Source organism: Manis javanica, chromosome 13, assembly GCF_040802235.1.
Source record: "Manis javanica isolate MJ-LG chromosome 13, MJ_LKY, whole genome shotgun sequence".
NCBI lineage: Eukaryota > Metazoa > Chordata > Mammalia > Pholidota > Manidae > Manis > Manis javanica.
In genome coordinates, this window is record NC_133168.1 from 86,236,654 (window position 1) to 86,258,656 (window position 22,003).

Consider the following 22,003-nt stretch of genomic DNA (forward strand, 5'->3'; position numbering starts at 1 on the left):
AAGGGACTGCAAATCAAAGACAGTCAGGGTCTGCAGTCCTGGGCAGGGGAGGTTGAGAGGCTGAAACTTCGTTGTGCAAAAATCAACCAAAAATAAATAAAAAATTAAATAGTTTTCTCTAAAAACAAAAGAAAGAAAACTATAACTAGGCTCCCCTTCCCTAAAGGTGGTTGGAGCCCCCATTCTGGGTGAAGGGGTTACTAATCCCATCAGACAGCCAACTCATCCACACACCCTAAGACCCAGCAGAGGATGCTCCAAATAACAGGAATTTCCAGAAAATCAAGTGATTTTTTTTTAAAAAAGTTTTTTTTTTCTTTTCTTTTTTTACAAATGGCTTCCAGAGACCTGCTGGAGTTTCACTAAGGGTGGGGGAGGAAGCCAGCTGAGTTTATGGAATGTGCACCTTGGAACAGAGGCAAAGCCTGACCCTATCTGTGAAAACACAGGGCTGTGATAGGGGTGGGGTCCAGGACCCAGAGAGATGGATGAAGCAGTTCCCAGGATGCAGGAATCTAGTCAACCCCCGACCCCCCCACCAAGAAATAACCCAAAAAGGGCCCCAAAAGAGGTACAAAGCAGGAGGGAAAAAGAAAACATTAACAGGGCTGCAGGGCCCGGTTTGTTTCAAGGCCAACTGGTAAGTAATCCAGGTTCAAGCCTCTCCCACTGCGACCACACCCTCAACCAATCCTAGGTTCCCTAGAATCACAGCTCCAGTTCGGTGAGGTCTCAGTGCCCACTGGGAGCTGGGATGAACAGGAAGCCCCAGGCTACAGACTGGGGTGAACGTTTACCACCTTTCCCTTCCTCCAAGCCCTCAGTTTCCTTCCTGCTGGCAAAGCATAAGCCTGCCCTGCAAATTAAATGCCCTGGCCCGAAGCCCTTACAACTCAGGCCTGGACCTGAAGAGAGCTCTCAGAAGCACGGAGAAACAACGCTCCTGAAACTGACTCGCTTATGTATGCAGAGATGCAGGGGTAGCTGTCAGCAGCTCTGGCTGCCCCCCGATGTCTTTGGTGGGGGGAAAGGTCCCAGGCCAGCATCTTCAAAAGTTGCTGTAGCGCAGGGGAGGGAGAAAGGGCAACCTCTGGCCAGCCCCAGCCGCTCCAGCAGTTCCCACTCTTCTGGATGGGACAGGCCAAGGAGGGGAACACACTGGCTGAGCTGCCAGGAAGTGTGCAGAGCAGGTCCCAAGCGTGCAGGTGCTGAGAGCAGCTCCAAGGTGGCTGTCTTCTTCCCCCCACCCCGGGGTCCTGGTGGAGGCCCCAAACCCACCCAGCCCTCCCCAGTCATCGCCAATTCCGGCGAAACAGCAGAAGCTTCTTAAACTCTAGATGCAGGTTACACGGAAGGCCTTACAGGTTAACTGAGGGGTTCACTAATTCTACTGTCTCCATGCAGTCGGGGAAATGGTGGGGCGGCTGGCCCAGCCTGGCTGGCTGCCATACCCACACATGCGTGTGGCCACGTGTGAGTGTCTCTACAAGGACTCTCCCTCCCTGCCTGCCTTCCCCTTGCTTCATCCTAAGCCGGATTTGGTCGGCCGTGTTGATTCTCCCTCCCAGAAGGCTGGCCCAAGTGGGCTGCCCAAGGTGACCCCAATTGAGCAAAGGGCCCTTGCTGCCAAGAAGTCCCACCCCCCTCCCATTTGTAGGATGAGCGTGGAGGCCCCACCCACCTGCCTGCCCACCAGCCGGCCACACAGGGTGGCCTGGTATCAGGGAGACGGGCAGGGAAGGCATCTGGATTTGGGTCCCACTCACTCCTCCCTAACCCCCCCTCGACCAGGGCACAGCGACTTCTGGACACAGTGTGCTCCCCAGCAACCCCTCCGACGATGACGCAGACAGAAACCTGTGAGAAGAGGAAGCAATCAGAGCCTGGGCACATCCAGCCACCGCCCCCCACGCCAGCAGTGCCAGCCGCCTGCGCACAGCTTCCTCACCTGGCAGTCGCCATGCTCGCCTAGACCCCGTAGAAGGCAGCCAGCCTCTCCTTGAGCAGAGGTGGGAACTGTTCTGAGAACTGCTGCCAGTTATCCTCCCCAACTTGGTCTTTGAAGCCGTGGAGAATCTGTGTGGAGGAAGGAGGTGAGGGGTGCTGGGAGCCCAGCAGGAAGAACATGACCTCTCCCCTCAGAGTGTGGCCCAGCGCCACCATAAAGGCCTGTATCAGGGCCAAGACAGGGCTCACCTTATAAAACATGTCCCGAAGGTCATCCTTCGGGCTCACCCATGAGGCTACAGCATCGCAGAAGAAAATAAAGTCCTGAAACGTGACGGGTCCCATGTGAAGGGCGGCCCATGCCCAGCCCCAGTGCCTTCCCTCAGAGCCCAGCTGCGCCGACCTGCACCACGCCCCCAGGGTTGACACCAATCATCATGCAGATGCCTCGGAAGGCAGAGTCCTTCTCCTCGTTGTCCCTGATGTTCCTGAGGGACGTGCACCTGTGGGAAAGGCAGCATCAGCGGTCAGCCAGCAGGGCTGGGACACCTTGGCCGTCTGGGCAGCAGGGCTGGGGTGGGGCATGTATGTTTGGCAGCCAAGGTGGCAGGGCTGGGACATGCATCTATGGGCTGGCACAGAGGCGGGCAATGGGCTTCCCCCCCACTGCCCAGCCCTCCACGCGGAGGCTCCATGCAGGTGGGCACACACCAAGGCCGGATGAACTGCTGCAGCATCGGTGCCACCTCCTGTGGGCACACATAGCCCAGGCGGCCGATGGTGATGGCTGGAATGGCAGAGGGACTCATCAGGCGACCTGTAACCCCGAGTGGCCCCGGGACGGTACGTGGCGGGGCCTCTGGCATGAGGCACCTGCCCCGCCCCTCTGGCCCCAAGGGAATAGCTCTTGCTGGCTGCCTGGGCCACAGAGCTTGGCCCAGCAGGGTCTCCTCTGAGGCCAGCACCTACCTTGGGGCTCCCCCCAGAATCCCCTTCCAGACACCCTCCCTGATTCTTTCCCAAGGCCTCCAGGTCTAGAAACCCTACCTCTAGGAGGTGGGCAAGGGGTTGGCAGTGGCCCTGGCCTGGTGCCCACCTGTGTTTTCCAGCAGCGTCTTGGGGGTGTTGGGCCGGTTAATGATCTCCACCAGGTTGTTCAGGACCATCTGCACATAGGGCTGCATCTCTGCCCCTGGGGGACCAGCCAGTCAGAGCCCAGCATGGCCCGTGCCACCCTTGTTGACCTCAGAAACCATCCAAACACAACCGGTGAAGGAAAAAAAACCTCTGGCTGATCTCCAGCCCAGGACCCATGGCCCTCATCCTCCAAACACCAGAGGGTTCCTGGGGGTCATCACCGCCCCAGGCAGGGAGGTGGCAAAGGATCCAATCAGAATAGGCCTCCTGTCTTCCCTTTTTGCAAAAACCAATCACAGATGGCTTTTCAGCTGCTTGGCCTCCCTGAAGAAAACCACTCAGAGATGTCCTCTTGCCCCTGGCCAACCGCAGCCTTCCTCAAGGGGCACCAGGGCCCCCCGAGGGGTATCTGCAAGTCAGAGCCAGGCTCCAGCCCCCCACTGCCCAGCAATAGGCCCGGGGTCAGCATGGGGCCTGCTCACCCATCTGCATGCAGATCTCGCCAATGGCCCAGGTGGCATTGTTGCAGACAGAGATGAACTCGGGGTTCAGGTTGGTGCCCAGGATGGGCATGAACTCAGCTGGAGGGGAAAAAGAGGGGTGCTGAGCCGGAGACCAGTCAGGGTGAGCTCCCAGACCTGGGTGGGCAGGCCCCCTCACACACTATGAATACATCCTAGTTCGGTTACTGTCTTCCCCAGTCCTTTCTCCATTCTTTGAGGCCAGGGCTGGGCTAAGGCTGTGGGATAAGGATATATCCCCCAGAGGGGTGTCATACCGATACAGGGCTTGACGTGGATGAAGCAGGCTTTGGTGAGGTCTCCCAGGAGGGCAAAGGAGCTCTGCCGGACCTCGGGCATTGAGTCCTGGGGGTCAGAGCAGGGTTAGGGTGGCCCCTGCTCCCCTCCCCCAAGCAATGTTCCAACTAATCCCTCAGTGCAGAGCAGCGAGGAGAGCAGCCCCCAGAGCCTGACGCTGCCACTTCCCAAGGCCAAGGCTATAGGCCATCCTGATATGCTAGGGAGGGGCCATTCTGATACCCAGAAATGGACAGAGCCTGTGCTTCCCTATTTCTTATTTCCTACTTTAATTTCTACATTCTTTGCTTTTTCAGTCATATTTTTACTCGTATCTTACTTGAATCACTTTTTAAAATTACGAGCTTATTTTAAAAGATGGGTCCCTTTTTGTTTGATGTTCTTTGGGCATAATCAGAGGCCAGAGTGACCCATGAAGGTTGCTGGCTGTCATCACTGTCTGGTTAGAGGCCCACAGGCGGCTCACTCACCTGCATGCACTGGAAAAGCAGTGTCATGATGTTGCTTCGGGCCACCAGCTGCTCCACGTGGCCACCCAGGCCCTCAGCCAGGCCGCTGAGCAGGTCTAGTGCCACGATCATGAAATCCTTGTCAGGGGCCTCATACTGCTCAGGGTGCTGGGTATACATCTAGACACAGATGGGGCAGTTGGGCAAGTAAGGGCAGCGGGCCTGGGCTGGGGCAGCAGCAGAAGGGCAGGGGTGGTAGTGGTGTGCTCACCATTGCCTGGGCCAGCGTCTTCTGCACCAAGGTCACACAGCGCTGGTAGACGGGCTCACAGTAGGGCAGGAAGCCACTCTGCAGGGCAGTGGCCACGGAAGACAGGCACTGGAGGGGAGGAAGAAGAAGGGAGGGGAGGTAAGCTTCAGGCAGGGTGGGGAGGGGTGCTGGGAGAGGGCCTGGAGCCCACTGACCTCCAGCAGAGGGAAGAGGTCCTTGTCTTCGTCCTTGAGCTCATTCCACTTCTGGATCAGTGGAGGCATCAGCTTCTGGATGTATTCCTAGAGGGGGAGCAGGAGGTTGGGGCTCCCTGGATGGGGGTGCTGGCCCAGGAACCAGCAGGGCTCCCCGTGACTCAGATGTACCCGCCGCCTGATTGATGAGAACTGAGCATCTCACTGTGGCTCATGGGGCTCCACAGGGCCTCACCGTCCAGCCAGACCTCTAGGCCCTTCTCATCTGCTCCCTTCTCACCAGTCCCCAGCCCCGCCCACCCCGCCCCTGCCCCCACGGAGCCCGGGTTGGCGCCTCCTGGATCCCACGGCCCCTGAGCTCCCCCGGCACAGCACTTACCACGCTGCCTCATAACTGTCTCCCCTGCTAGACGGGGAGCAGGGCGAGGGCGGGGACCAGGTCTGTCTGTCTGCCTGTTGAGGTCACGGCCATGTCCCTGGCGTGCGACACAGGGTCGCCGCCAGGTCACTGGATGCCAAGGGGCACGGGGATCAGGAGGAGGGAGCCACTGTGGGGTCTCACCGGCTGGTTGAGGTGGTGGCCCACAGAGTCAGCCAGCGTGCCGATGGCATCATAGAGGATGAGCAAGTTCTTGTGCTGGTACTTGCCAAAGGCAAAGACGAGGGTATCCAGGATGTAGCTGAGGTAGGGCACCAGCTCTGTGCAGGCCTCCTCCTCCAAGGTGGCAAAGGCACTATGGGTGGGAGAGGGTTAGTGGACAGCTGCAGGCAGGGCTGGGCCCCAAGTGGGGCCAGGAGGGCATCCTCAGGATCAGCCAGTACGAATACTGAGGCATCAGCGCCATGTCAGGGCTCACGAGTGTCATCACTTCCCAGAGGGCAGCCAATGGGATGGAGGTGGGGACTGTGGGGCCAGGGGTCAGGGGTCACCTGCAGGCTGCCTCCTGCACTCTCTTGTTGCCATCTAGGATGCGCTTGAGCAGCTCTGTCATCAGAGGCTTCAGGTGCATGTCAGGTGGCTGGCTGACAACCCAGTGGGCATAGCGGCTCAGCGTCCAGCAGGCGATGGACCGGACCAGGGCCTTCTTGTCTGACAGGCACTGGATGAGGTGCGGGATCAGCTCTGGCAGGTAAGGGACCATGCCCTGCATGCAGCCTGCAAGGATGGGGCGTGGGGTAAGACTGAGCCCAGCCAGGCTGGGACACAGCCACCTTTCTGGGGAGCAAGCATCACCAGCACACCTGACAGACAGGGCACGAAGCTCAGAGCTTCAGTAACTGGCTGAGAGCAGGATTCACAAAGGCAGGGCCAGGAAGGCAGGTGGCATCAAGGCAAGCCTCCCCCTCCACTGCTTGGCCCCATCACAGTCGTTTATTAATTCACAGGTGGCTGGGCTACACGGCAACTTGGGCAGCAGTGACCCGATGGATGATGGAAGGCACTTTTTTTTTTAAACCTTTCTTTGATGTGACTTTTCAGTTTTCTATTTCTCATCCTTTTTTTAATCCTACCTTTTAGAGAACACAGGTAATAGTACACCACCTAAAAATCCATGGCTCAAGATCTATTTTTACTGGTGCAGGGTCAATTCCTCTAGATCTTTTCCCATGAATATGTAGAACACCTAATGCAGTCTATATGCACATGTATTAACATGAGATACATTATACTTATTATGTAAGGGACCCTTTCCTTAGATCAATTTTAATAGCTCTCCAGGGTGAGGGCTCCTACTGCTGTGTCTGAACTTTTTTTTAAATGACAGGCCTGGATGCCAAGGTGGTCACCAGGGATGCCTGTAACAGATTTGCAAAGCTCACTGGTAATTCAAGTTGTACAAGACAAAGGGAATCCAAAAAATCATACCAGTAACGGCACATCATGTTAAGTTTGAATAAATGCCAACCACCGTGCCCCTCTGGTTCTGGCAGGGCAGCCTCGCAGATGGCAGGTTTGAGGCGCAGCTACATCCTGGGTGACTAGAGAAGTAGTGTCCCTCTTTCTGCACCTCACTTTCCCCCTCTGTAAAACCCACCTCATCAGACTGTGGTGAGCCCATGGGACCAGACTGCCTGCCACAGGGGAGCCCTGCAGAAGTGCCTGCTATTGCGTGGCTGTAATTGTACTTACACCCTCACAGAATTGCCTATCTGAGAATTAAGGAGTGGGTTTGCACTCTGGGGTTTCAGGCTTCCATTCAGGCCCACAGGATCGCCACTCTGGAACAGTGTCAGGCCAGCACTGAGGTCAGAGGTCAGGTACCACCAGGCCGGCAGGGTACTCACCCTCAGCAATGGCTCCCAACACCAGGATGCCTGACTCCTTGACCACCCACTCAGGGTGGAAGAGGAGGCCCTTGAGCAATGGGAGTAAGTGGGGCAGCAGTTCCTCCCGGAAGACATTGGCCAGGACGTCCAGTGCAGCCGCCGAGCACTTCCCTGGGGCAGGAGAGGAAATTGGGGAACATGCTCAGGGAGGCCCACCGGCCAGGCCAGCGCCCCTCTCTGCACCGCCTGGAACCAGAGATCATGACTGGGACCTTCACAATCTGCTCTGCGTACGCTTCTCATCACCTCCGGAGAGGGAGCCCACCCACTCCTCCTCCCACCTGGGCCTGGGTGCCCTCCACTCCCCCACCCACATGCCAGGCCACCCACTCAGATTCCAGTCGGATAAAGCATCATCATCATCATCATTCTGTGAATTCTGGGGACCCTCGAGCTGCTCAGCCTCATGGGGCAGCGTCACAGTGCGCGACTTGTGGAAACGTGGCTTGATGTCCTGCTCACTGTCAGGGACCGCTTCATCCTCTTCCACATCCCCCTGTGGGGTGGGGCAGATTGCTAAGCACCACCTGGGCCCACAGCCCCAAGGTCCCAACCCTCGCCTGCTGACCCATGCCCAGCAGCCCAACTCACTGACCTTGAGCAGGATGATGTCAATTTCTGAGTACTTCATCCCGTTTACCAGGATGGGGATCAACCTTTTGGGAGAAAGGCTAATCACCAGGATGCAGGGACCCCCCCACATGGGGCTCCCAGCCTGGGCAAGAGTGAAGCACCAAGAATGCCGAGTGGGCAGAAGCATCAAGGAGCCCAGGGACAGACTTACTGAGTGCGCTGCTTCTCCTGTCGTGCGCCCATCACCTCCCTTAGTGGGCACTGTCCTAACCTGTTCCCAGCCACTGTGATGGGGACAGTGCTGACACAACTGCTGGCTCCTGAGGAGGGCTCCTGACCCAAACCTGACCACTCAGTGAATTCTAGACCCCTTAGTACACTGAAAAGCTTGGAAAGTAGCCAATCCCTAGCATGCCTTAAGGTAGGGAGGGATGTGTGGCCCTGCCACCAGGCCAGATCAGGGGAGCAAATGGGGAGGGAAGCCAGCTCCCTCAGCTGGAGCCTACACACTTCAGAACCAAAAACTTTGATTCAGTGACTCAGAAATAGGCATGTGATCCAAGCTGGTCAAGGAGGGTCAGCCCTAGGGCTTTTGTTGGGGATACTGGTCAGGAAATTTTTTACTCTGAGGTTCCTCATCTGGAAGGCTACAGAAGGCCATAGCACTACCATGAAGGAAGAGCATGCCTGAGAACAAAGCCAGCACAGAGGAAGCAGATCCAAGCCTAGACAGATGCCTTTCCCGTCTTTTGCACACATGGACCCAGCTATCCCTGAGGCCTTTGATTTTTCATTTTTTCCACCTATAACTTACCTTAAAGTCATTAAGGTTACATTATCACTTGCAAAATAAAAGTGCACAGGGAAACTGAGATAGAGGATGTGGACTGGGGTTAACACAGGAGGTGATCAGAGGGAAGGCAGAGGCACTGTGAGGGTGGAGGCTGGGCTGGGCCAGGGCTGGAGGGGGACTCACTGGACCAGGTGGGAGGCCAGGACTTCCTTGCAGATGGGCTGCTCGGCCAGCGTCAGCCAGAACTCGCAGGCCTCAAGGGCCACATTCTCATCGTGGTCCTGGGTCCTCTGCAGCATGTACTGGGTGGGGCGGGAGGGAGGCTGAGACCCCACGCAGCAAGGGAAGCCCCCCCCCCCGCCTCCTGCCTTGCAGCATGCACTTGGGCCGGCCTTAGCCATGCACACCTGGATAATGCTGTGCATATGGGGGATGAGCCTGTCTATCCGCACTTCCAACAGCATCACCAGGGCACGGCACACGTTCTTGCGCACCTCGGGGTCATCATCCACAGCCAGAGCAAACAGGTGCTACAGAGAAGATGTGGTCAGCTGAGGCATGGGGCTGGGGGCTAGGCACTCGGCCCTAGCCCTGCTCACCCCCAGCCCAGTGGCCCACCTCGATGAAGGTATCGATATTATCCATCAGCGCCTGGGCCCGGTCCATGATGAACTGGTTCACGCAGGCAATGGCATGGGACCTGGCAGGGAGCAACGTAGGGGTCACTCCACCCCCGCCCACTGCAGAGCCCCTTGCAGACTCCTGGGAAGCCACACCCACCTGATCTTGGGGTTGCAGTGCTTGAAGAACTGTAGGAACTTGGGGATCATGATGTTTAGGGGCCTGTTGAGGGCATCGCTGTCCAGAAGCTCAGACGAGTCTTCACAGATCTTCTGTAGGGCTCCGAAGGCTCCCTGAGTGGAGAGGAGTAGGCAGCCAGGCGTGGGCCCCAGTCCAGCCCAGGTCCCATTTGAGCTCAGGGCGGGGGGCCGCAGCTAGTCGCCTACCTCACAAGTGTTGTAATCCTCTGAATTGAGCAGGTTGCACAGCTGCGGCAGCAGCTCAGGCCACATCTGAAGCTCACCCTTGGAAGCGATGGTGGTGATGAGAATTCCTAGGGTAGCCGGGACAGGAGCCTGCCTCAGACCGGGCATGGGCCTGCCACACTCACCCTGCCACTCACTCCACCAGCGTGCACGCTTTCTGTCTACCATTCCCCTGCCCTTCTACCCCCGCCTGCCCTGAAACCCTACTGGCTCCTCTTGAGATCCTCCAAGCCTTACTATGAGCCACCACTGTTTCAAACTCTGGGATGCCACACAGAAATGCAAAATCCCTGCCTATGGAGCTGTCTAGTGACGGAGGCTGTGAGGAAAGATAAAATCAGCAGAAGACCTAGGAGGCTAGATGCTAAGAGCAAAGTGGAATTAATGCAGAAAGGATGGCTGGCTAGCCAGGGCTGAGGGTGAGGGTAGCCATTTTAAATTGGGTGGCCGGAGCAGGCCTTCCCAGGTTGATACCTCAATATCTGAGCAAAGACCTGAACGAGGTGAGGGAGAAGCCAGAACTGTGAGAAAAGAGCAGCCTAGTCAGCAGGAGCAGCAGGTGCAAAGGCCCAGGGGTAGGAGCAAGTCTGGTGTGCTCAAGGGCCAATGGGGCTGAGTGGAGAAAACAAGGGGGAGAGTGAGAGGAGGTGAGGGCTGGGGGCAGGTCGCAAAGGGCCATGTGGCCTTGGGGAGGCCTTGTACTGCTTATTAGAAACCCAAGTTCGACCTGCAGAAGGCATGTGAAGTGAAGGGCAATTGAGCGCTCGGGCAGCTGAGCTGAATATGGGTGATGTAAGTGCAGAGATGGTATTTAGAGCCAGGAGGTAGCAGTGTGTGAGGGCACACACTGGGAGCTGCCACTGCCATCACTCCAGGTGACCCTGGCTCACCTGTCTGCTGGGAATGGTGTCCCTGCCTCGGGTAGACTGCTCAGACACCAAATGCAGTCTGAGTCTTGTCCCTGTCTATGTGACCTTGGCCATACTGTCTAACTTCTCTGTGCCTTACACTAGGGAAAAAGAACACCGGCCTCCTATGGCTACAGAAAGCTTCAGTGACTTAACTGAAGTATTTAGAACAGAACGTGGCACCTAGAATGGGCTCAGTAAATCCAGATCCTACTGCTGGCCTCAGAGAGGATGTTGTCAGGGCTGAGGGTCACTTTTAACAGAGGTGGCAGGCCCCAAGATCAGCACTTCTGGCAGGCCCAGTATCTGGCTCAAATTGAGTACTATTTTTTTGTCTTTATGGCATTTGTTTTTAAGGTCATTTTCTCTTTAAGGTGAGTCAATGCCTTTCACTTAAGAGTTACATACAACTTTCTTTTAAAAACAACTTTTAAGGTTGACACAGATTTAAAGAAAAAAGGTGCAAGTCTTTATATGTCAATTACAACTCAATGAAGCTGGTGTTGGGAAATAGTATGAAATAGTAGGGTTGGTGGTTATCAGTGGTGAAAAGACTTCAGGTAAAAGTGCTTTAAAATGGTTAGTCATCCTTCTGTAACTTCCTTGGTAGCCTTCTCGGAGGTAAGAAGGCTCTAATACAAACCTAACTCATATTTCATCTAAATCACTTTTGGAGAGAATTAGCTGATGACAGTGAGCTCCACCAGGGAGCCTTCATATTTTAACCTGCAACACCCTCAGGACCTAACACAAAATCCTGGTCACTGAGTGGCTGCCTCAGAAGTCAGAACGGCTGTTTTGGGAGGGAGTGGTCTGGAGTCTGGACCTGCATTGGCCGCTTCTGAGCTCTGCTACTTACCAGGTCAGCCCCTGAAAAATCTCTGCCTCCGTTTCCTCATCTCTAAAATTGCAACAATAATAGGACTACCATCCACGGTGCTGGAATGTTCAGTGACTCGATATCCTTAACATGCTGAGAAACTTCTAGGCCAAGAAAGAATCGTCAAAGGCTGGCTCCCATTGCTCCCCTCACCTATAGTGGCTCGAATGAGTGAGGAGTTATCACCGATGTTGTTGAGACACTCCTGTTTAATGAAGTCAGCCACAGGCGGTGGAAAGCTCTGGTAATGTGCCTTCACATTGTTCTTGAGGATGAGGCCACTGAGAGAGCGAGTTGGCTCATCTGGGGGAAGAGGGCTGAGGCTAAGAAGACCACAGGGGGGAGAGCGGGGTCCAGCCTGCATGGAGGGGCACCCAGGGTGTACCTTCCGACTTGAGTCTGGTCAGGACGAAGATTAGGTAGTTGTTGAAGTCAGGAAACTGGTTTAGTTGTTTGAGTTTCTGCCAAATTGTTAAGGGACTTAGGAGACAAAGGCCTTCCCCAGGTGGGACCCCCTTAACATCATGTAGCTCAAAGTACCTCTGACACATGGACGCCATGCCCAGAACAACAGAGCATTTCAGGGACACCAAATTCATCCAGGGGGCTGGGGAGCATGCCTGAGCTTCCCACTCACTCCTAAAGACCTGACTAGAACAGGAGAGGGTTGGTGGAGCTGGCTCTGTCTGAAGCTGGCAGCTGCTACTCAGCTCCCATCACTACCCTCCCAATGTTGCCTGCTTTTTCGGAAAGAAAGGGAATCCACATTTCCAAGTGAAACTTGCTAATGGTCTACATATTCTAAATGTTTAACTTACCGTATTTTAAGCAACAAATTGAAAAAGAAATTTTTAACCAGGAACCTAACAACAGCTGAGGGCCAGCTAAAGGTGCCCCACATTACCGCAGGGCCACATTTCCTCTGGAAATGGGACCCTAAAATTCTAATCTTTAATTTGCTGCATGGGTTAGCTCCTTGTCACAGCAGAATGAGTCTGGGGATTAGGGAGTTAGCCCCTTCCTCTCTGGCTTTTAGGGGCTACAGATGCCTGCCGGCTTCCCCCAGGCCCAGAAGGAAGGAAGGATACATCCTGCACGATGCGTTGCGTGGCTGTGTTAGGTGACTGTGAGTCTTTGAGAAGCTGCAGGACCTGCTGCAGGCCCTGTTCGTCTGGCTGCCAGTCCATGGTGCAAGGCGAGCTGCAGGGTAGGGGACGGGGGTCACCATTGGGTCCCCAGGGCTTGGTGTGAGGCACCAGGCTGAGCCCCCGGGGAGATGGCGGCGGCAGTGGAACGACATGAGCGCCCTCGGCAGACGGGCGGAGGCCACAGATCCACACCAGCCCACGTGCGGGGTCCCCTCCAGTTGCACCAACCACAGCGAAGCTGTAGCGGGCTTGGGAGAGCGGCAGGGGGATGCGGAAGCGGGCCACTGAAGGCTGTGGTGGGGCCCAGTGGACCCTCTTCGGGCCCACCGCAGAGCTTTCTTCCCAAGGAGGCCCGTGCCACCGCCCCCGGCTACCAGCCCTAAGGCTTCCGCCTCCCTCGCAGCCACTAGGCGGGGGCCCAGACACCTCTCCATCCAGGGGCTCTGCCCCAGACCGCGATACAGTGCCCCAGTCCCTGTGGTCTGCCCGGTGCTGGTACGGCCCCCGAAGATCTCCCCTCCTCCCGAAATCCAGCCCTCAAGCGCCTCCAGATCCCAGCCGCCTCCTTTGTCCTGGTCCGGTCCTCGAGCCTCCCCAGGTGCACTGTCCCAAGGCGCTCCTATCGTCCTGATCCCTGCCGCCCCCTCCAAACTCAGAAAGATGCTAGACATCCCCCTTTCTGACCTACCCAGGCACCGTCCAGATTCCCCTTAATCAGGCCCGAAGCAATTGCCAAACAGGTCCGCGCTGCCTCTCAGAATAAGAGCCAGTCAAGCACCCCACCCCGCGACAGAAGCCCCTTGAACGGGTCCCTGTCGCTTTCCCCGATCAGGTTTAGCCAAACCCTCCCCCCGCCCACTCCGACACCCGTCCCAGTCAGCAATAACTCCTGTTAACGGATCTCTGCTGCTCTCCTTAATAAAGTTCGGTCAATCCCCCCACCACCTCGAACCGGAAGCCCCCCCTTCATCCGATCCCAGCAGCTTTCTCCAATTAGGCCTGGCTGAACACCCCCCAGAACATTGCACCCAACGGATCCCAGCGACGCCTCGCAGTCAGACCCCGCAAAGCCCTCCAGGCCGAAGTCTGATGCCCCTCCCTATCAAGGCCCAACAAGCCCCCCCAACTTTTCAGTGAGGCCTCCCCCAATCAGACCCAAACAAGCTACGCCGAAACAGACTCCACACACCCGATCCTCGCGACGCCCCCCAATCAGGCCCTAAGCAGTTCCCAAAAGCCTCCCCCAATCACATACCCTCCAGCCCGACCCCCAGTCGCCCCACTGGCCGATTCTCAAGGTACCAGGACCTGACTCGGGTCCGAGGCCCCACCCCCTACGCCCGGCTCCGCTTCCCCCTACCCCGCCCCGGCCCGTTCTCGCTGCCTCGCGAATCGGGCCCAACCGGGTTCTCGGCCTTTCCCGGTCAGGCGCGGCCCCGACGCCCGGGCCGCGCACGGCGCAGATCCGGAGCTTAGCGAGGGTCGACGCAAGCTGGGACCGAGCCGCTCGGTCCCCGGGTGAGGCCCACTTACCGGCCTTGGACGGCAACAGCGGCGCCTTGCGCTGCGGCTTCTCCTGAGACTCGCGCAGAAGGAGGGAACCAAAGAGAGGGAATGCAAAAAAAAAAAAAAAAAAAACGGCCCTGAATGAGCCGCGGCGGCTCCCGTACGCCGTTTAAACTGTCCCAACGGATCCAATCGGAAGGGCCAGCCGTCACACGAGATATGGCACCAAGGAGACCCAGGCCCCGCCAAGGCTGGATCACGTGACCGAGGAGTTGGCGGCTCCCTTGCCTCTCTGGCCGGTCGGTCCTCCTAGTGTCTCGTTTTCTCGGCGTACCTCACGCGGGCCTGACGGCCGCTCTTAGCCAGGAGCTGAGTTTAGTGACGCGTGGGGACTTTCGGGGTGTGCTTGACCCGGGAACCCCTCAGCCAGAGCAAACGAGCCTTTGTCAACTCCTCTAAGAAGTGAACCGTACGTCCTTCCTCCTATCCAGAGGGGGTACTCGGGAGAAGTACAGTATGTGCACGCAAAGAAAAAGCGGGGTCTGGGGAGGGGAGGTAGTGAGCCTGGGGTGGACTTTACCCCAGACAAAGGAAGGAAAGCCAGACAAGGAGGGTGTCGGAAACGGGCTGCGTTCCTACGGAAGTCTCTGCCACATTTTGCGTTATTTTCCAGCACTGTATGACACTTTTTACAAGAATATGAAAAGCTTACAAGGACATAAAATTATAAATGGAATGAATTAATACAATAAGCTGGAACAAAAAACCTAATCTCTTTCCCTACCTGAGCTGAATAAAGTGGAAAAGCCCAGGAAATGTTGGCAAGGTCAGGGTCATGAAGGTATGTTCGTGATCCTTGCACCATCTGAGGACAAAGCAGGGCACTTCGTTCTCTTAAGAGCGAAGAAGCAACGGAGTAAGAAGCGTTTGGAGACACTGGAGCGTCTTGGTTTCCCTCCTCCCGGTCCTGCCGATAACAGGACCTCCAGCCGTTCAGAGCCTTAGTTTCCCCACTTGTCAAATGGGTATAAGAATAGTTTGGCTGAGCTAGAGATTATCCAAGTTAAGCATTACCAGGCCTGATGTAAATTCTTTAAAAAGTTGGCTTTTATGTCGGGAGGCTCAAGGCCGTCCTTTCACTGTATTCAGCCCCTCCCTAAACCAATATTTACTGAATTTAGTAAATCAACTAAGGTTCTAATCCCAAAGAACGATCCAATCCTGCCCTGAGGGACTTTCTGGCCTTTGAAGAGGCACAAGGTCAGTTTCTGCCCTAACCTGGAGGGGCACAGGTTTCTCAGCCCGCTTGCCGTTGGCAGAGTCAGTGCTGGCTCCATTCGCTCATGAAAACAGGTACCCAAGACTTCTTCTGCCGAGCACTGGGGCTTCCCAGGCTTGGGAAGGGTCAGCAGGTGCCTAACTGCATTCCGAGAGTCGCGAAGACTTCCTGAAGGAGCAGCCTGGACTCCCACCTCAGCGGGCTCGTCTGGACAGAAACCCAGCTTGAGAGACACGTGCGGGAAGCCGCCGGATGCGCATGCGGATTAGCCTTCCCTAGCGTGCTCCAAGCGAAGAACCACAAACCGCGTCTTGCCTCGCGCGGGCACCGCAGAGTTTACGGATCCTGGCTGAGACCCAAAATCCGGGGGAGATCCCCGGAGGTGGGCGTTGAGCAGGGAGAGTGAGATTGAGGGACTGGAGTTGGAGGTTTGGAGAGGGGTGCGAACAGTAGTTTTCTGCTCAGGTTTGGGGACTGTCCCAGATAAGGGGCATGTGGGGAGCGACTTGGAGATGCAGGAGGGAATTTGTTAATGCTCAACCTCCCTCCTACATGTTAGGTTTCCAGTGGCCCTGAGCAAGCCTCGGGGGAGGGAATCGGAGTAGAATAAAGTGACCCCTGGTGCCTGTGTAGTTCACAGTATTGGCCTTCGTTTGATCACAAAAGTCTTCTTCCCTCTCCCCGTCTGGTGTATTTGAGTACTAAATCGAGACTTTCCCCTAGTTTTTAACTACGGGTTGTCAGGTAGTTTTCCAAGTGTAATTCTCACAACTGTCCCGTGCACGGCAAACTTACTTAAACATAATTACAAGCGCTCAGTACAAAAACGAAACTGAAGGAGCTGATGTCAAACCGTGAATCTGAGACAGGAGACAAACGCCTCTCGGCTTACAACCAAGGAGCATTGGGCATCTCATCACACTGCAGCTGTGTTTAAAGGTCAGTACTTCTCAAACACAGCCCTAAACACAAGCCGATTGCTTCACCCACAGCATCAGTTTCAGCTGTTTTAAATAATGTCAGGGTTAACGTTATGAACATTGCTCTTTAGAACTTGATTCTCGAGATGCTTCTCTATTTAATCCTATTTTAGAGATGAAGAGCATGAACCACAGAAAGGCTGTGACTTATCCAAGATCACACAGCTAACAGGCACCAGAATAATTGGAATCCACGATGGTGGGACTCACCAAACCCTGAATTTGGTTTTCCTCCCCGATCATACTTTTCCCATGTCGGAGCTGATGAGTGTGGGGAAGGGAGGTGCTGGGATTCCATCAGCATCTGCTGTCTCCTGACCATCAGAATTGAGGCTGAGCCGCTGCAGGGGTGACCTACTTCTCCCACTTGTGTTTCTTTTTAAAGACCCAATGGCTGCTGGTGGTTTTGAAGGAGGAAGCAGAGGTGGCTCCATTAGCGTCCTATGTCCCCTCCTGCCCTACTGCATCATCAAGCGGAATGTCACACGTGGGCCAGCTCACCATCCCTCAGAAAGACCTTTGAACCCATGTGGAAACTACACCAGACAAGGCTTACTGTGGTAGCAGGAAGCAAGAAGGGGCAGGTGTCCTGTTCCATAGCCAGAGAGCTCTTTCTTTGGCAAGTCAGGCATGATTTCAGCTCATGGTCTTTGCACCTGCTGTTTCTCAGCCTGGTACACTAACAGGGACCACCTTCAGAAGTTGGAACAAATGTCACATTCTTGGGTAGGCCATACCTGACCAACTTAAAATTGCCTCTCCTCTCTCATCTCAGTCCTTTCCATACTTTTTTCCACATACAAAGTGTAACTGTCTTGATGTGTTTTGTATTGTTTCTTGTCTGTTTCCTCCAACTGGGATATTAACTCTGCTAGGAGGGCACTTTTTTTTTTACTAAGGTATCACTGATACACACTCTTACAAAGCTTTCACAAGAAAGACAATGTGGTTACTACATTCACCCTTATTGTGTCCTCCCCATACCCCATTGCAGTCACTCTCCATCGTGTAGTAAGACGCCACAGTCACTACTTGTCTTCTCTGTGCTACCCTGTAGGACAGGGCATTTTGTCTGTTTTGGTGCTCAGTATTTGAAAAGCCCCACCCCCACTGGCTGGATCTGAGTCTGAGGTGAGCCAGGTGTTACCTCAGCCCTCCTCCATGTCCACTGGCCCCAGGTAACTGCTGTGATCTGCAAGTTCCGGCCCTCCCCTGATGGAAGAGGGATGGGGAGCCTGGCCTTGGGCTGGACTGTATAGTGCTGAGCTGCTCAGCATTCCTGTGTAGGAGATGGAGCCATGGTGGGGGACCCAGATGTTGTTCCAGGTCTAGCATGTTTGAGAAGGGGTCAGGAGGCAAGGGCATCTTTAAGCATTTGTGGGCTCAGTGGAGAGCAGGCAGCTTCCACCTCCACCAGGGAGAGCAATGAAGGCAGGGCACAGACGGAGCCCTCCAGAGGTACTTGGAAAGTCAGGCTTCTTTTAGGACACCCATCAACAGTCATGTTCTCCCAAGGTGGAACAAACAAGTCCCTTGTCCTTCTCTAGGCCATGTATAAATATGGGCAGGGCCAAACCCAGGTTCCCTGGGATCTGGATCCTAACCCTCCTCACTTCCTCCAGGGTGAACACCCCATTCCCTCCCCTCCCCTAGGTTCTACCCCAGAACCCCCTTCAGTGTATTTTCCAAACAGGAGCCAGAGGGAGCTGGTTAGGATAGAAAACATATCCTGTTGCTCCCCAGCACAATCTCCCACCAAAGGCTTCTCACTTAAGAATAGAGTCCCAAGTTCTCATTCTAGCACACAAGGCCCTGTATATAATCAACCCACCGAACTCGGTGTGTGGGCCTCCTTGAGGCTCCCCGTAAGGACCAGGCACTCCCCCAACTGTACACTGGCTGTTCCCTTGACTTGGGACAGGCTTCCTCACCCAATTCAGGACTCTGATCTGATATGCATGAAATAGCCCCTCCCCCTAGGCTCTACCCTGAACTTCACGGATACCTCCCAAAATGGCTTCCCCTTTTTGTCTATGTCTATTTCTTTCTAGAAGAGCAGGGAGCATGCATAGTCTGTTCTGGGCACTGCTGTAGCCCCAGGGCCAGCACACAATAGGTGCTCAGTGTCTGCTGGATGAACAAATTGATAGCTTGGGCCCAGCCAAATTGGACCATGAAGAGACAATGGGACATGAGACTTGAGGAACAACAGTGTGGGGTGCAGAGTGGAGGGGAATGGGTTCCAAGGAGAGCCCAGGCCTACAGGAGGGGATGCACCCCTGTCCTCCCCACACCCCAAGTCCCCTGTTACCAGGCCAGACCCAAGCTTTTGTAGGCATGGTGACAGCCAATGGGGCAAAGCTCAGGTTGGAGGCAGTAAAGAAGGCAAACCAGGCACAGTTCCAGCACTAAGTCAAGTTCTTTACTTCCCAGAAGTGATGGCTAAAGGGAGGGAGGTGAGGTGAGAAGTGGAAGACAGAAAGAGCCAGAGAGAGCAAGGAGGTGGGGAAGGGAGAGGACAGTAAACCACTGTTCTATAAAGTCTCAGGAGGTAAGTGCTCAAGGTAAAAAAAAGAGTCCTGGAGAACCATCTGCGGCTGCAGGAAGCATCTCGTTTTCCTTCTGTGTATAAGTCCTTGGGGGGTCGGGAGAGGCTGCCGCCGCTGCCGCTGCATTAAATAGTTATGTACATCATCGCAGAGAGTCCCAGACCATGGGCAGGCGGGGGAAAGGGGTCATTTCACCAGGGGCCGAGTTTTATCATCATCGCCACACTGGTGGGCTTTGTACTTTTTCACCTCTGCCATGTACTTGGCCCATGCGTCACCTTTACTTGTTAATACCTGTGGAAGGGAACACGGGGGTGGGGTGGGGTGTTGGGAAGGGGATGCCAAAGTGGCCAAGAACTGGGGTCAGGACTCTCCAGAGACAGCTGACCCACCCCAAGTTCCCTCCAATCCACAAGATCCTGGGTTTGAGGTACAGATACCCAGAGTCAAGTTACCCCAGGAACTTGTTGCAAGCACTCTCCCCACACACCCCTACCACTCAGTACACCCAACCAAGGCCCGGGTGCTGGACAGGGAGGGACAGGGCTGGTCAGCCAGGTGCTGAGGCTAGAAAGGAAAGGCAACATGGGCAGCCCGCACACCCAGTCTGCTCACCTCATCCTCCGTCTTCTGCTTCTTGGCTACTATTCCCGTCTTGAGGGCTAGTTTGTTCCCGCCTCTGCGCTTGCCCACCTGGGTGAAGGGACAGAAGACTGCAACGGTTACAGGAGCCGGGCCCGCCCTTGGCGGCGCTGAGGCCCACTACACCTTCCTAGCCCGGCCCGGTGGCCCGTCCCGACGCCGCGCCCAGCTCCACCAGCCGGCCGACCTGCGCAGCAATCAGAGAGGAGCACACGCGACTCTTAGCGCCTGCCCCAGACCCATGATGTCCAGGCAGTTCTGGGCCCCTGGGCTGGCCTCCCTGGGAGCAAGAACCCCCTCGTTGGTGGGGATGGGTTCGGTCCTCCTGCCGAAGCCTCACTCACCAGCTAGCAGGACCACACAGGCAGCAACAGCTCCCTTTAGTGAGTACTTCCTGTATGCTAAGCCCTGTGCCAAGTGCTCTGGATGCATCCTGTCCTTGCAAGCTGCTCTGAGATGAAGATTACAACCAGCCCCATTTTATAGATAAGAAACACCTTTGAGAAGGAGCGGCCCAGACCCTCACTCATGCTGGCAGCAAACAATGGGGCAGGGTTCAGGGTCAGGAGGATCCAAGCCACAGAGCGGCAGCCTTAACCACCAAGCGACAGACACTCCCTTCCTGGCACTTAACCTGGCCTCTTTGAGAGTGGCCCCGCAAGCCCCTCAATGAACAAATGAAAAAGGCAGCGACAATTACTGCTACACATGCTCACAGAAGGGCACCTGGTTCGGGCCCCAGTTTTCCCACCAAACCAGAAACCCAGGTCCTGACATTTCCCTTCCTCCAATAGTCTTACTCTGGACTTCCTTACTGGTCCTCCATCTTCTCCCTCTGACTGAAGGCTCCCCGTGCCCGTTGGGCTGCAACAGGCTTTACAGACATCATACCTCACCAGGATCAGGTGACCTGCGCTGCAGAGACCATCCTCAAGCTCATTTTAAACAAATTAACTGAGGCTTGGAGATCACTTGCCTAAAATCACACTGTTAAATCCAGGACTAGACTTCCAGCTTGTTATCCTAAAATTAATACTTTCTCCACACCACAGGGATTTGATCTCAATACCAGGGACTGAGCAAGCTCAGAGTTGACCATCAATATAGATGCCATTTATTTAGCCTTGAGTTTCTCAACCTCAACTAATGACATTTTTAGGCTGGATTATTTTTGCAGGAGAGGAGGCAGCTGTCCGGTGCATTGATGTTGAACAGCATCTCTTTTCTCTACTCATAGATGTCAAAAGCATTCCCTCCCCCAATTCTGGGAGACAAAAACGTCTCCAGGCTGCCAATGTTGAGGGCGAGGGCATATGGTCCCAACTGAGAACCACTAGTTTAGCCCTTCTTAAAAACAGTCCCAGTTCTAACCACTTTTCCAGGATGGCCTCACCGAATTCTCATCGCATCAAAAGAGGCGATGATGTCCATTTCTGCAAATAGGGAAATCCAAAAAAGCTGCGATCTCGACTGTCACGTCCGACATTGTATATATCTAGCACCCAGCACAATGTCCAGCACAAGATAAGGTGATCAATAAATAGAGACTGGACGAATGGGATTCAGGGAAATCAAATTTCCTGAGGTCACACCGTAAGCGGTCTGTTATCCACACATATCAGACTTCAGATTTAAATTTGTCCCCTTCCGCACAGCGGGAGATGGCCCCAATATCCAAATTCGGATGCCGCTCAAGTGGAAAATCTGGTATCCTGGTTTCCCCATCCCCGAAGTGCTGTTTCCAATGCAATTCCATGCTCCAGGCTCCCGCGGGAAGGCTTCAGGGGTCCCCAGGGGTCCCCACCCTCGCTCGTCGGGAATCCAGGTTCCGCATCCTCAGCGGGCAACCCGGAAGACCCCCTCATCAGGGCGGGAGGGTGGATCCGGATCCCGCTCCCCTTTCTGAGGCCCCGATTCCCCCTGCCAAGGCAGGCCCTGCAGCCCGCCCCCACCCCCGCGCCTCCTTACGAAGCTGAGTGTGGAGCCCGGGCCGCCCTTCCTCTTCGGATCCCCGGGGCCGGCGGCGCCTGCCGGCTGATCGGGTCGCGGCAGGCCCGGGGGCGGCTCCTCCTGCCGCTGCCGCTGCTCCTCCTCCATCTTCCGTTTGAACAGCTCCAGGAAGCTCCCGTCGTTGGCGAACAAGTTTACGCCGCCCGACACTGGGCTTGAACCCGCGCCCGACACCTCCTCGTCCCCACTGTCGGGGGACGTCCCGGGCCCCGATTCAACCCATCGGCAACCTCCGCTGCCGCCGCCCGCGGGGCCCGGCGCCTCCCGGCCCGGAGGCTCCGCCCGTCTCCCTCGGGCAGCCATTTTGTCGTCAGGTGCCGTGCAAAGGACTCCGGGAAGGCCGCTCGGGCCCGCGCTTGGCGCCCGACTGGTCGCGTCCCGGGCAATGCATGCCGGGAACAGCGGTCCGGACCTCGCGTCCGCAGTGGAGGCGGGGCATGAAGGGCGGGGCGAATGAGAGGTAAAATCTTATTTGCCGGGCTGCACCACCAGGAGTTTTATAATCCCGCTAGATTTGGGCAGGAGGGACGCAGACATGGGTTTGG

The 22,003-nt window shown here is 55.6% G+C and overlaps 2 protein-coding genes and 1 non-coding gene across 7 annotated transcripts; all 3 read right to left on the reverse strand.

The window, feature by feature from the left end:
- Positions 1-1,670: 1,670 nt before the first annotated feature.
- TNPO2 (transportin 2) lies at positions 1,671-14,259 on the reverse strand. 4 transcript variants are annotated; one of them, XM_017664501.3, is made up of 25 exons: positions 14,026-14,259; positions 12,433-12,544; positions 11,730-11,805; positions 11,498-11,647; positions 9,518-9,624; positions 9,291-9,424; positions 9,129-9,210; positions 8,918-9,040; positions 8,694-8,812; positions 7,740-7,800; positions 7,475-7,640; positions 7,103-7,255; positions 5,747-5,972; positions 5,379-5,550; positions 4,817-4,903; positions 4,623-4,730; positions 4,373-4,531; positions 3,863-3,950; positions 3,567-3,665; positions 3,044-3,139; positions 2,659-2,734; positions 2,351-2,450; positions 2,197-2,271; positions 1,949-2,076; positions 1,671-1,857 (listed from the first exon to the last, which is right to left on the reverse strand). In XM_017664501.3, the coding sequence occupies exons 2-24, from the start codon at positions 12,529-12,531 to the stop codon at positions 1,969-1,971; spliced, it is 2,664 nt and encodes an 887-aa protein (XP_017519990.1). In that variant the 5' UTR covers positions 12,532-12,544; positions 14,026-14,259; the 3' UTR covers positions 1,671-1,857; positions 1,949-1,968. The 4 variants fall into 4 exon arrangements, with proteins under 4 accessions (XP_017519990.1, XP_017519988.1, XP_017519989.1 ...); XM_017664499.3 differs by having other exon boundaries at positions 2,659-2,764; XM_017664500.3 differs by lacking the exon at positions 14,026-14,259 and adding an exon at positions 13,748-13,768 and having other exon boundaries at positions 2,659-2,764.
- LOC118973197 (small nucleolar RNA SNORD41) lies at positions 5,623-5,691 on the reverse strand. The gene has a single exon (XR_005062439.1). It is a non-coding gene; the product is annotated as a small nucleolar RNA SNORD41 (small nucleolar RNA).
- Positions 14,260-18,657: 4,398 nt separating the features above from the next.
- TRIR (telomerase RNA component interacting RNase) lies at positions 18,658-21,834 on the reverse strand. Of its 2 annotated transcripts, XM_017664548.3 has the most exons (3): positions 21,417-21,821; positions 19,422-19,499; positions 18,658-19,100 (listed from the first exon to the last, which is right to left on the reverse strand). In XM_017664548.3, exons 1-3 carry the CDS (start codon positions 21,759-21,761, stop codon positions 18,993-18,995), a joined length of 531 nt encoding a protein of 176 aa, XP_017520037.1. In that variant the 5' UTR covers positions 21,762-21,821; the 3' UTR covers positions 18,658-18,992. The 2 variants fall into 2 exon arrangements, with proteins under 2 accessions (XP_017520037.1, XP_036878475.1); XM_037022580.2 differs by lacking the exon at positions 18,658-19,100 and having other exon boundaries at positions 19,423-19,499; positions 21,440-21,834.
- Between the last annotated feature and the right edge of the window lie 169 nt (positions 21,835-22,003).